At 50.6% G+C, this 14,384-nt stretch overlaps 1 protein-coding gene across 1 annotated transcript; it reads left to right on the top strand.

The window, feature by feature from the left end:
- Window positions 1-877: 877 nt before the first annotated feature.
- On the top strand, window positions 878-12,123 carry CNPY3 (canopy FGF signaling regulator 3). Its single transcript, XM_007972536.3, has 6 exons — window positions 878-1,132; window positions 7,390-7,513; window positions 8,490-8,586; window positions 10,591-10,713; window positions 10,960-11,077; window positions 11,428-12,123. The coding sequence occupies exons 1-6, from the start codon at window positions 985-987 to the stop codon at window positions 11,649-11,651; spliced, it is 834 nt and encodes a 277-aa protein (XP_007970727.1). The 5' UTR covers window positions 878-984; the 3' UTR covers window positions 11,652-12,123.
- Window positions 12,124-14,384: the final 2,261 nt, after the last annotated feature.

The raw sequence follows: 14,384 nt of genomic DNA on the forward strand, positions 1-14,384 counted from the left end.
GAGCCATTAAGTGTTCCTCTTAATGACACAGCCGATGGGAGATTTACCGAGTATCTCCTTGTGCCAGGCACCCTGTTGTTGCTGAGGAAACGGAAGGGAGAGACAATCGTTAATCGGCCAAATTCCTGCCTTCTGAGAGGGCAGAATCAAGAAATAAATAATAGGGCAGTAAAAGGGGCTGGGATTACATACAAAAAGAAAATTAATGCCTGAACTTTTTACAGTCTGCTCGGTAAATTGTAATTCTATTAACCTATTTGAGCTTCCCAACAACAGGCAAGCTCATACAGCAGCTAGAAGAATCACTTTGTCATACAAATAGAAACAGACTCAGAGAGGAAGTCATTTGTTCTAGTTCTCACTAGGACAAATCTTGAAGGCTGGGGACAGTCTGAGTCCTCCTGCTCGCACCCTAAGCGCCTACAAGAGTGCCTGGCTATAACAACCACAACACCAATAATAATAACATTTAAAAACAGGTGTTCAGTAAGGACTTGCGGCATTAGGAACCCAGGAGGGAAGTGACGTTCGAAGAGGCGGAGAAAGCCGCGAAGCCGGCCTTCCCGACAACTTCCAGCACCTGCGCGCCTCAATGCGTGCCACTCAGGCCCAGACACAGGCTGCTTCTCCCCGGGTCCTGGTCCTGCATCCTCTCCCAGAGCCTCCGTTAGGGGGTGGGAAAGGACGTTGCCATAGGTCTCTGAGGGCACCATCTGCTCTCTTACTGGCCAAGGCCATACAACGGTAGTCCTCCCATTCGTTAGGGGGCAAACCCCAGAAAGTCTATTGGCTGCGGCGTCCGCCAGCTTTGGTCTGCTTTGAAGGCGGGCTGCGGCTGCGAGAGGAGGGCGGGCGGGAGGCTGGCTGTTGTCGTGGTTACGCGGAGGCACGTGTGCAGCCCCGGAAGCGGCGCGGGGAAGCTGCTCCGCGCGCGCCGCGGGAGGAGGTGCCGCCCGGTCCGTTCGGGTCGGGCCCGGCTGGGCCATGGAGTTGTTGCCTGAGCCCGCGTCGCGCTGTCTTCTGCTTCCTCCCTTGCTGCTACTGCTGCTGCTGCTGCCTGCCCCGGAGCTGGGCCCGAGCCAGGCCGGAGCTGACGAGAACGACTGGGTTCGCCTGCCCAGCAAATGCGAAGGTGAGGAGGCGGGGCCCGTGGGGCGTATCCTGCCGGAGGGGCTGGCTCCAGGGGCGGCCCTTGCGGAGCAGCGTCGGGGGCTGCAAGGTTCCGAGGTCTGCAGGGTCTCTTAGTTCCTTGAACGTACTGTGCGCTGGGACGCTGCGGCGGACTGGAGGTCTGGTCCTGGTACCCCTGGAGTTCACACATTGGTAGAAACAAGCAGTGATAATTCAGAGTAGGAGATGCCATGATAGGGGAGGTACAGAGCTTCCTTTTAGGGGCCAGGCGAGGAGCATCTGGTCTAGCCTGGAGGGGGGGAGGGGGTGGGCGAGGGCTGTGTGCAGAGGGGAGTCAGAGAGGGCTTCATACAGGAAGCACGAAGAGGCATTAGGAGTTAGCCGGATGAAGAGAAGTGGAGAGGGGCTCATTCAGAGGAAACTACAGAGGCAGAGGCCTGCCGGCTGAGAAGCCAAGAACGAGTTTGAGGAACTGAAAAGCTCCAGATGACTCGTCTTGGGGGAAAAGAACCTAAGACTTTCCCGTTTGTGACCTCACTGTAACCCAATCTGTGTGGTTGTCTGTTGCACCCACTAACAGCTCCTCGAAGGCAGGGACTTTGTCTTAGATACGCATTCACACAGTATCCGGTAGGCACTCAATTAATGTTTTGAGAATACATAAGATTAAGTGGAGTACTGTGGAGGTGTGAGGAGGAGGATCTGGGTCTGAGGGGGCCTTTGGGAGAACAGTAGAGCCTATGGGGAACTTGAAAGAAGATTTTAGGAGTATGGAGAAAAGGTGAGTCCCAAGGACGTAGGCGTTGAAGAACTACAGGGAGGGAGCTACCAGCGAGCCAGCTATAAAGGATCTATTTCTTTTTCCTCCCCTCCGTCCATCAGTTTTCTCCTCAGACCTTACAGTCATGCCTGCCTTCCCAGCCCCGTAACCCTAGGGCCCCCAGAAAGTTGGCTGTGAACCTCTCATCTGAATTGAAAGCCTACATCAGGCCAGATGTTCCCTAAACACTGGAAAGTGGGTTTGGGGTAAGTTTGGGACACAGAATCCTTCCATTAGAGAGATTAAAAGGCGATGCTTTAGAGATAAGCCGACTTCACTGGTGGGGCACCAAGTATGAGTTCAAGCCTGTGCCTTCCCCCTTTCTTTTCTTTTTTTATTTCTTTTTTTTTTTTTTGAGACGGCGTATCGCTCTGTTACCCAGGCTGGAATGCAATAGTGTGATCTCGGCTCACTGCAACCTCTGCCTCCCAGGTTCAAATGATTTTCCTGTCTCAGCCTCCTGAGTAGCTGGGATTACAGGCGCATGCCACCATGCGCAGCTAATTTTTGTATTTTTAGTAGAGATGGGGTTTCACCATACTGGCTGGTCTCGAACTCCTGACCTCAAGTGATCAGCCCGCCTTGGGCTCCCAAAGTGCTGGGCTTACAGGTGTGAGCTTCTGCTTCAGGCCGCCGTTTCACTCTTCCTCTAGTCCTGATAACCTTTTTTGTGTGTGTGTGTGGGGGGGATGAGTTTCGCTCTTGTTGCCCAGGCTGGGGTGCAATGGCGCTATCTCGGCTCACCAGATCCTCCGGTGATCCGCCCGCCTCGGCCTCCTAAAGTTTTGGGATTACAGGCATTAGCCAACGCACCCGGCCTTTTTTGTTTTTGTTTTTGTTTTTTTTTTTGAGACAGACAGAGTCTCGCTGTTGCCCAGGCTGGAGTGCAGTGGCGCAATCTCGGCTCACTGCAAGCTCCGCCTCCCGGGTTCCCGCCATTCTCCTACTCAGCCTCCCGAGTAGCTGGGACTACAGGCGCCCGCCACTGCGCCCGGCTAATTTTTTTTTCTATTTTTTAGTTTTTTTTTTTCTTTGTTTTTTTTTTTTTTTTTTTTTTTTTTTTTTTTTTTTTTTAAGGCAGAGTCTCGCTCTGTCGCCCAGGCTGGAGTGCAGTGGCCGGATCTCGGCTCACTGCAAGCTCCGCCTCCTGGGTTTACGCCATTCTCCTGCCTCAGCCTCCTGAGTAGCTGGGACTACAGGCGCCCGCCACCTCGCCCGGCTAGTTTTTTGTATTTTTTAGTAGAGACGGGGTTTCACCGTGTTAGCCAGGATGGTCTCGATCTCCTGACCTTGTGATCCGCCCGCCTCGGCCTCCCAAAGTGCTGGGATTACAGGCTTGAGCCACCGCGCCCGGCCTTGTTTTTTGTTTTTTGAGTGGGAGTCTCCATCTGTTGCCCAGGCTGGGGTGCAGTGATGCGATCTCAACTCACTGCAACCTCCGCCTCCTGGGTTCACTCCATTCTCCTGCTGAGTAGCTGGGACTATAGGCACCTGCCACAATGCCTGGCTAATTTTTTTTTTTTTTTTTTTTTTTTTTTTTTTTTGGGTAGACACAGTGTTTCACCATGTTAGCCAGGATGGTCTCGATCTCCTGACCTCGTGATCCGCCCACTTCGGCTCCAAAGTGCTGGGATTACAGGCGTGAGCCACTGTGCCCGGCTTTTTTTTTTTTTTTTTTTTTTGAGATGGGGTCTTGCTCTGTCGCCCAGTCTGGAGTGCAGTGGTGCGACCTTGACTCACTGCAACCTCTGTCTCCGGGTTCAAGGACTCTTCTACCTCAGCCTCCCGAGTAGGTGGGACTACAGGTGTGTGCTACCACTCCCGGCTATTTTTAGTAGAGACGGGTTTTCACCATGTTGGCCAGGCTGGTCTTGAATTCGTGACCTCGGGTGATCCGCCCACCTCAGCTTCCCAAAATGCTGGAATTACAGGCTTGAGCCACTGCGCCCAGCCCTGCTGATAGCTTTTCAGGGTTTCATTTCCTTTTTTCTTTGTTTTCTGTCTTCGTCTTCGTCATCGTCGTCTTCTTCTTCTTCTTTCTTCTTTCTTCTTTCTTCTTTCTTCTTTCTTCTTTCTTCTTTCTCCTTTCTCCTTTCTCCTTTCTTCTTCTTTCTTCTTCTTCTTCCTTCTTCTTCCTTCTTTCTTCTTCCTTCGTCGTCCTCGTCTCCTCCTCCTTCTCCCTCCTCCTTCTCCCTCCTCCTTCTCCCTCCTCCTTCTCCCTCCTCCTTCTCCCTCCTCCTTCTCCCTCCTCCTTCTCCCTCCTCCTTCTCCCTCCTCCTTCTCCCTCCTCCTCCTCCTCCCTCCTCCTCCCTCCTTCTTCCTCCTTCTTCATTATTATTATTATTATTATTATTATTATTATTATTATTGAGACGGAGTCTTGCTCTGTTGCCCAGGCTGGAGTGCAGTGGCGCAACCTAGGCTCACTGCAACCTTTGCCTCCAGGATTCAAGCGATTCTCCTCCCTCGACTTCCCGAGTAGCTGGGATTACAGGCACCTGCCATCATGCCCGGGTAATTTTTTTTTTTTTTTTTTTTTAAAAGAGACGGAGTCTCCCTCTGTCGCCCAGGCTGGAGTGCAGTGAAAAGAGTCTCGCTCTGTTGCCCAGGCTGGAGTGCAGTGGTCGGCTCACTGCAAGCTCCTCCTCCTGAGTTCAGGCTATTCTTCTGCCTCAGCTGGGACTACAGTAGCTGGGACTACAGGCGCCCACCACCACGCCCGGCTAATTTTTTTGTATTTTTAGTAGAGATGGGGTTTCACCATGTTAGCCAGGATGGTCTCGATCTCCTGACCTTGTGATCTGCCCATCTCGGCCTCCCAAAGTGCTGGGATTACAGGCGTGAGCCACCGCACCCGGCCATGCCCGGATAATTTTTGTATTTTTGTAGAGATGAGATTTCACCATGTTGGCGAGGTTGGTCTTGAACTCCTGACCTCAGGTGATCCTCCCGCCTCAACCTTCCAAAGTGCTGGGATTACAGGCGTGAGCCACTACACCCGGCCTGTATTCTATCTTCTTCTGATATCAAAGAGCCCATGCTGTCCCTCTTATTATTCTGATAATCTAAGAAGCTCACATTTATTCTCCTTAGGCAACATTCACGTACTCACAGAAGCATAGAGATGCCCAGGATCTTAGAGATCATTCTAGCCTAACCTCATTTAGTAACTGGTGAAGATTAATTGAAAAGGGATTTGCAGTCACAGGATGGCTTGGCAAACTCCAACCATTAGGTTCATCTTAATATTGTATTTGTTTGTATTTATTGTTATTACACCTTTGTTATTAAATGCTGACTGTGTCTAGCCCACCAAGCCTGCCTCCTGGCTCAGTAGCCTGAGTGGAACAGGCCTCGGCACAGAGGAAGGAGAACCTGCCCAGAAAAAAAGAGTGGGTGGATGTCAGTGAGGGTCTGGGGTCTGTGCCATGAGTCTCCTCCGAGTCTGGTTCTGGGTGGGATCCCCAGAGGAGGTCTTAAAGAGGTAATGTTTGGAAGAGCTGGAAAGCAAAGTTGTGTTTGATGGGTATAAGAGAGAAAGGATGTTCCAAACCTCCCCTTTCCCCACTCCTGGGGAGGGCGTGGGAGGAGGGACAAGTGGTGCCAGAAAAATGATGCGCCTGTACAGAGTACGGGACAGAAGAGGTGAGGGAGCCCAGACGGTCCTGGATGGAGAGCTGGGGAGGTGGGACATCCCCAATTCATTGCAGATTTGAAGATCACCAGCTTATTACTTGGAATTTTTATGTGTTGCAAATTCTCCAAGCCATCAGTGAATTTCACCAAGCAGGCCTCCAGGGGATGTATTTATTCTTGTGGTAAATTGGTATTCTACCAGACTGTGCTCTCAGTGTTAAAACTGCTGATGGCATTTAGCCTGCAGACTGGTATTCCATTCAGGGGCATCAGAAGACGGTCTCTATCAACAAGATTTATCAAGCATCCAACATATATCAAGTCACAGGCTAAGGAAATACAGAAAAAAATCTAATACATAATGCACATTTTGGGGACCCTTGTGGTCTTTGTGGAGAGACACATGAAATGACCAAGGGTCCTTAGGGATGGATCCTGCAGAGGCCCAGAGTGAAATCTAGAGCAATTGGCATTAGTGCAGAATGGCTTCCTGGGGGAGAGGCTTATAATGTGAGGTGGGCAGGATGGGCAGAGAAGCCCTTAGAAGGCATTAAGTATTTTCCTAGGGCTTCAGGCACTTCACACCCTCGGTGGTAGCACTGTAGCACTCCTTACACAGTGGTAGTTATTTGTCTACACCTTTATCTGCTCCATTAGACTGAGTATCTGGAAGGGGGGGGACCTTGTTTTCATCTCTGTATCCCCAGGCTGACACATAGGAGTTGCCTAATACCTATTTGAGGAAGGGTAAGAGGAAATGAGGAAATAAATGTGCAGAGACAGTAGGAACAAGAACTCCCTGGAGGGCATGGAGCAAATTAACTTGGTAGAAATAGAGAGCTGATGTTGGAACACATATGAAATCAAGTAATATAACAACTATAAAAGACATTTTGGGGACAATTAAGGAAATCTGAATATGAACTACTTGGTGATGTTGGAATTGTTAATTTTCCAAGTGTCATAATTGTTCTTTGGTTATGTAGGAGAAGGTCCTTGCTTTCAGGAGATACGTGATGATATATTTACGGCAAAAGGTCATGTTTGCCATTTACTCTCAAGATGATGTAGCAAAAATAATGTATATATTGTTGAGATATTATATATTGGAGACAGAATGTGGCAAACTATTAACAACTGTTGAATACAAGTGGAAGGTATTCATTGTATTCTTTCAGCTTTTCTGTATGTATGCAATTTTAGAAAGTAAAATGATAGGCCCTGGCGTGGTGGCTCATGCCTGTAATCCCAGCACTTTGCAAGGCCGAGGTGGGTGGATCGCTTGAGGTCAGGTGTTCGAGACCAGTCTATCCAACAAGATGAAACCCTGTCTCTACTAAAAGTACAAAATTAGCCGGGCGTGATGGTGCATGCCTGTAATCCCAGCTACTTGGGAGGCTGAGGCAGGAGAACCGCTTGAACCCAGGAGCTGAGATGTCACCATTGTACTCTAGCCTGGGCAACAAGAGCAAAACTCCATCTTGAAAAAAAAGGGATACGAAGAACAATTGCTTAAGGGCAGGATTTGCAGTAAGTACATGCTCTTACACAAGAAACAGTAGATAAAATAGAAATCCTAGAGGCATTCCTAGAACTGGGGTTAATCAGAAGTCAAAGTGGCATATTAGCATCCAAGATGGAGTTGCTTTAGCCTCCACAGGTTCTAACTCCTTCCCTGCCTTGAGTGTTGATTTTGGTCCTCCAGTCTAGGAAAGGATGCCCACCTGGATCTGTTTTGCTGGGAGCTGGCCTCCCGTTAGACTCATGTGCACTCAGTGGGCTGTGCTACCTCCCTCCCCCAGTGTGTAAATATGTTGCTGTGGAGCTGAAGTCAGCCTTTGAGGAAACCGGCAAGACGAAGGAGGTGATTGGCACGGGCTATGGCATCCTGGACCAGAAGACCTCTGGAGTCAAATACACCAAGTCGTAAGTGAATGGGGACTCACTGGCCTGGCCTGCATTGGTGCTGGAGGCTTCAGGGGCTTAGAGTTCCCTTCTCCTAACTAGGCAAACCCCCTACAAGGGCATTAGTTGTAACCAAGACCTGAGTTTGCCCACTGGTTTTGTCCCCAACTAATTGGATGACCTGCATAAATCTCTTAACTTCTTTATACTTCAGTAGATTTCTCATCTCTAAAAGCAAGACGGTTGGACTATATCATTGATTCTCAGACGCTTGGATTTCACAGACCATTTCAAGTTTTTTTTTGAGATGGAGTTTCACTCTTGTTGCCCAGGCTGGAGTGCAATGGCATGATCTTGGCTCACCGCAACCTCTGCCTCCCAGGTTCAAGAGATTTTCCTGCCTCAGCCTCCCAGGTAGCTGGGATTACAGGCATGTGCCACCACACCCAGCTAATTTTCTGTATTTTTTTAGTAAAGATGGAGTTTCACCATGTTGGTCAGGCTGGTCTCGAACTCGACCTCAGATGATCCGCCTGCCTTGGCCTCCCAAAGTGCTGGGATTACAGGTGTTAGCCACCACACCCAGCCGCAGTGCAATTTTTTAAAAACGTTAGTAATGGGATTACCAACTTTTTTTTTTGCCAAGTATAAATATATTTTTTAAAAACCCAATTCTGTCAGCTATGATCATCCCTTCAAAGAGAATATTTTACCATCAAAATTTAATATATTTTGCTTTATCAGAAAATCTAAATACTGAATCATATTTAGCTTTATAAAAAATTCCTTCCCTTAGAGCTGTTAAAATTTTGTCTCTCTGGTCTGTGTTCCAGCATTTCAGATCCCCCAGACCAGATGACCTATCTTCCTTCCAGGTCTGACTCACTTCCTGTTGGTGAGATGTGCAGGTGTTGGGGCACAGGGCTGGAGGGACAGACCACTAACCCACTGGGGCTAGGAGGGGAACTCATTTCCTCTCGTCCTGCTATCTTGGCAGGGACTTGCGGTTAATCGAAGTCACTGAGACCATTTGCAAGAGGCTCCTGGATTATAGCCTGCACAAGGAGAGGACTGGCAGCAACCGATTTGCCAAGGTTGGATTTGGGATTGTCCTTCCTCTGCTCTGGGGCCAGGCTGCATGTATCTTAGTGTGTCTGCTGGTGTGAGTGTGATTTGAAGATCACCACCGGGAGCTTCCCTCCTTGCCTCTTCCCATTCTTTGATTGCCGTTTGCCCTCCTCCCCTCCTGAGTGGCCTGACTTTTCAGGCACATGCATGAGGATCTAGGCCTGTCCATGAGGGTCCTGCTTCAATCTCAGACACAGGCAGAAATGCTGCACAGTTGCTGCCCCCATGGTAACCTAAAGACACTAGAGAGGGAGAACTCAGCAAGATCCAGGATGTGCAGAAAGGTGGGGGTTTAGGTGAGATATCAGAGGACACCTGGGGTGAGTGACTGCCCAGTCCCATCTCTGGGCCCACACAGTACCTCCCACAACCCCACTGGGGTGCCTGTGTGACATCTCATGTACTCAGTATGTGCATGAGTGCTTCTCTCTCTGGAGAATGAGCTGCTTACAACAAGGCCCATACTGCTTCCTCTCTACATCTTCAGTGCCTGGCACAGGGTAAGATAGTTGCCACCCACATTTTTCTACCTAAGTTTCCTTCTAGCAAAGGATACCATTCATAAACTTCTGAGATACCTAAGGGTATAGTCTCAAGCAGCAGAAATTTGTATGAATTTTGTAGTCTACTCAGTAATAAATATGTGTTTGCTTTAATAAAAAGTGTTTAAGTATTATTTTTCATAGCCAAAAAAAAAGTGAGAAACAATCTAACTCCACCAATAGAGGATTAAATACGTTGATCCGGCCATTTGGTGGACTAGCATGTGGCTGGAAACAAAGAATGGGGAGGCTCTTTAGGAACTGAATTAAATGGATCTTCAAGGTTTTTATTTGTTTTGCAGACAGTCTCACTCTGTTGCCCAAGCTGGAGTGCAGGATCTCAGCTCATTGCAGCCTCCACCTTCCAGATTCAAGCGATTCTCCCACCGCAGCCTCCTGAGTAGTTGGGATTGCAGGCACCCACCACCACGCCCAGCTAATTTTTGTATTTTTAGTAGAGACGGGGTTTCACCATGCTGACCAGGCAGGTCTCAAACTCTTGACCTCAGGTGATCAGCCCACCTTGGCCTCTCAAAGTGCTGGGATTACAGGTGTGAGTCACTGCGCCCAGCCCTTCAAGGTATAAGTAAAAAGGGCAAGTGCAAAATAGTATGTATGCTATACCACTGCTTGTGTAAAAAGGGGCTAGGGGGAGGATATATTTAGATGTTGGTATTTGTATGAGTTATCTCTGGGAAAAAAGAGGAAATGGATAGTATGTTCTATTTTTGGATAAGACCTAGGTAGCTAACAGAGATAGTTTTCACAGAATAAAGGTCTACCTGCCTTGGCTGTGCCTTTTTCCCATTGAGAAAAGACACAACCCAGGAAGAATGGAACAGCAGGTGTGGATCTTTGGGAGTGTGTCCGGCCATAGTGAGGGGAAAGAGCTAAGACAAACCTATTTCCTGGAAAAGCATGCGTAAAGCCAAAAGGCCTGAGGGCAGCCACAGGTCTCTTTGAAAGGATGAGGTGTCCAGAGGCAGGTCAAGGGGTATATGTGCAGGGGTTGTGGGAAGCAGGCCTAAAAGGGGAGAGGAAGGTCAGGTCAAGAATGAGGCCGGGTGCAGTGGCTCACATCTGTAATCCCAGCACTTTGGGAGGCTGAGGCGAGTGGAACACTTGAGGCCAGGAGTTCGAGACCAACATGACAAAACCCCATCTCTACAAAAATTAGCTGGGCATGGAGGCGTGGAGGCTGAGGCAGGAAAATCACTTGAACCTGGGAGGCAGAGGTTGCAGTGAGCTGAGACACTCCAACCTGGGTGACAGAGTGAGACTCCTTCTCAAAAAAAAAAAAAAAAGGATGAGGATCCTCAGAGGGCATTGGGCATTGGTCTTACAGCTGAGTTCATAGGCACCACTGGGAGAGGAGGGTAGGAGGGAGAGAAGGGAGCTCTGCCTCCCATGTCTGGTCGCTTCTTCCAGGGCATGTCAGAGACCTTTGAGACATTACACAACCTGGTACACAAAGGGGTCAAGGTGGTGATGGACATCCCCTATGAGCTGTGGAACGAGACTTCTGCAGAGGTGGCTGACCTCAAGAAGCAGGTACAGGCCCTTCAGCCCTTGGAAGGGTTGCTGTGCCCAGTGAGGGGCCGGTGGGGATTGGGTCTGCTCTGAGGAGGGCCACCCAGGCCAGGGTGGCTTTGGTCACGTCATTTCACCTCTCTAGCCTCAGTTTCCTTAGGTGAACCACTGCCACTACCTTGCAGTGGGTTGCAAGGCTTAGCTGAGCTCCTCTAGGAGTGAGTAAGGTGCTGGGGCTTTGCCAACGTGAGGTGTTACGATTAACAGTGCGACGTGCTGGTGGAAGAGTTTGAGGAGGTGATCGAGGACTGGTACAGGAACCACCAGGAGGAAGACCTGACTGAATTCCTCTGCGCCAACCACGTGCTGAAGGGAAAAGACACCAGTGAGTTTGGGAAAGGAAGTTTGCTCTGGATGATTTGTTTGCTCTCCCTCAGGGGCGGTGGGTAGGAGGAGAAACAGAGGGCACCAGAGGGCATTGTAGGATCTCTGCCCTCGGAAGGCTTGCTTGGCAAGACATGGTGAAAGTAAGAGTCACTGAAACCAGGTGCAGAATGATGAGCAGACAAGTCAGATGCCCCCAGAGAGGCCTGGTGGCCACAGCGAGAGGCAGGAGGCAGGGAGGCTGATGTCAAGCACAGTCCTAGTTGCTACTACGGCTCCCTGCTCATTGCTCCACCCAGCACCCCAGCCCTGAGGCACTTCTGTTGAGGGTCTCTCTCCTCCACACCCTAGGTTGCCTGGCAGAGCAGTGGTCTGGCAAGAAGGGAGACACAGCTTCCCTGGGAGGGAAGAAGTCCAAGAAGAAGAGCAGCAGGGCCAAGGCAGCAGGCGGCAGGAGTAGCAGCAGCAAACAAAGGAAGGAGCTGGGTGGCCTTGAGGGAGACCCCAGCCCCGAGGAGGATGAGGGCATCCAGAAGGCATCCCCTCTAACACACAGCCCCCCTGATGAGCTCTGAGCCCACCCAGCGTCCTCTGTGCTGAGACCTCTGATTTTGAAGCTGAGGAGTCGGGGGCATAGCTCTGGCAGGCCAGGATGGCCCCGCAGGCTTCAGGCCCTCCTTGCCTTGGCTGTGCCGTCGTCTTCCAAGGAAAGACACAAGCCCCAGGAAGAACTCAAGAGCTGCCATGGGTAGCCTACGCCGGCCTTTCCCCTCCCCAAATGTTTCTCTCCTGACCCGGGGTTCAGGCAGGCCTTGTGGTTTTAGGACTGCGAGGACTCCAGTGTGAACTCAGGAGGGGCAGGTGTCAGAACCGGGCACCAGGACTGGAGCCCTTCCGGAGCCCAAGCTCACCTCACCTCAATCCTCCTCCACAGGGAACTGAGACTGCAGCCCCCCATGGCTGCTCTCTGCTCATCCCTCCTGTGGACACCTTACACTCTGCCTGGCCCTCCCCAGGGCCCAAAGAGTAAAAATGTTCTGGTTCTGATTTCTGAGTCCTCTACAGCCCTCGGAGGTGCCCTGGAGCCTCGTGTTCTTTCCTTGACTTCCAGCCCATCAGGCTGAGGAGTGGGAGGCTAAACCCACCCACTCTCGGGAGCAGCAAGTGCGGGGAAGGCCCAGGGTTGTCTTGGGGTGAGGGGAGGCATGGGCATAGGATGAGGTCCAGGGCAGTACACTGACCTTACGCCGCTCCCTTGTGTCCTGGGCGCCTGGCTGCCCTTTTTCCCTCCCTCTGTCCTGCTGCTCCTCTTCCCAAGGCCTCCCATTTGTTGTGTAAAGTGCAGTGTTTGCCCGGCCAGCTCCCGCCCCTGCTCCTACTTCCACCTGGCCCTGCCTGTTGGTTTTGAACCTTGTTCTCTGATGACCACACTTGATCACTCTGATGTTCCTAGCTGTACCTGGAGTGCAATTGAGAGGACACCAGGCTCCCAACACCACCTGGTCACACCATATTCCTCAGGGCTGGGGGAGGAGCAGGGAGGCTGGCCTCTAGGGAGAAGGGGTGGGAAGCTCAGTCACCTCCCAGTTTGTCCTGAAGGCAGGGATCAGGGAAGTTGGTACAGTATTGATGACAATTGTATGTATTCACAGTGCTTTAACTTTTACCACACTCTTGTGAGGTGTGCTGTTAGCCTCATTGTGTAGAGGAGAAAACAGGCTAGAATCAAGTGATATGCTTGGAGTCAAGGTCCTGCTGTTAAGGAGTGGTATAGCTGGGACGTAGACACTGGTGTTCAGATTGAAAATCCATGGTACTTCCACTCGTCACAGCTGCCAGGGCCTCTTCCTCCAACCCCTGGCACTGACTGTGAGTCATATCGAACTGGTTTGGTTTCTTGGCCTTAACCTGTCACCACCACCAAGATTCCTTTTTTTTTTTTTTTTTTTTTTTTTTTTTGAGACGGAATCTCACTCTGTTGCCCAGGCTGGAGTGCAGTGGTGCGATCTTCGCTCACTTCAATGTCGGCCTCCTGGGTTCAAGCAATTTTTTGCCTTAGCCTCCCAAGTAGCTGGGATTACAGGTGCCTGCCACCATGCCAGGCTAATTTTTTTGTATTTTTAGTAGAGATGGGGTGTCACCATCTTGGCCAGGATAGTCTTGAACTCCTGAACTGATCCACCCACCTCGGCTTCCCAAAGTGTTGGGATTACAGGCAGGAGCCACTGCATCTGGCCTAACCACCACCAAGATTCTTAAAAGGCAAATAGGAAGCAGCTGTGGCTTCTTGGAAGGCAAGAATGACAGCAAGTCGCTGTGCTCGCACCAGATGTCCTATGAGCACCCACACTGCAACTCTACCTCACACTTCCAGGCCGGGCCCAGTGGGTAGGAGGGATACACTGCTGAAGCCTCCCTGCATCCAGGGCAGCAGCTTTGGGGGCCGAACTGGGAGTGAGGGGCCCCCTCATTGCCTGGTTCCAGCCTCTCCCCCTCCATCAGGTTAGGGCAGCCAAGGCCATAGAGTGGAACAGAATGGAATCTGTCTCTCCTTTGGCTATTGAGGATGACGCCAGGTCTTGAGAAAATGATACTATCTTGTTCCAGCTTGCACCTCCGTGTCTCCAGGACTGATGTTCCCCTTGATAAAGGGGCTGGTGAGCAGTGAGATTCCATTCTAGATGCAGGTCTTGTCCTGGACTTTGAGCATAGAAGATGGCTGGGGGTGAGGTGGGAGGGCTGGCACCCAGGGCAGGGATCTGTTTGCTGCCCCCTGAACTGTCTAGGATTTGGTGGCCAGTCTCTGATTCCCCCATTCTATCACTAACAGCACTTAGGGGCCTGACTTCTGTACCCAGAGCTCCATTGATTTTTGTTTTGTTTTGTTTTGTTTTGGGTCTTTTATTTTGAGACAGAGTCTCACTCTGTTGCCCAGGCTGGAGTGCAGTATCACAACCTTGGCTCACTGCAACCTCTGCTTCTTGGGTTCAAGTGATTCTCTGCTTCAGCCTCCCAAGTAGCTGGAATTACAGGTGCCCACCACCACACTCAGCTAATTTTTGTATTTTCAGTAGAGACGGGGTTTCGCCATGTTGGCCAGGCTGGTCTCTAACTCCTGACCTCAAGTGATCCACCCTCTTTGACCTCCCAAAGTGCTGGGATTACAGACATGAACTACTATGCCTGGCCCTTCCCCCCACCTTTCTTTTTTAGAACAGGGTCTCCCTTTGTCGCCCAGGCTGGAGTGCAGTGGCGTGATCATGACTCACTGCAGCCTCAACCTCCCAGGCTCAAGTGATCCTCCTGAA

Source organism: Chlorocebus sabaeus, chromosome 17 (assembly GCF_047675955.1).
Source record: "Chlorocebus sabaeus isolate Y175 chromosome 17, mChlSab1.0.hap1, whole genome shotgun sequence".
NCBI lineage: Eukaryota > Metazoa > Chordata > Mammalia > Primates > Cercopithecidae > Chlorocebus > Chlorocebus sabaeus.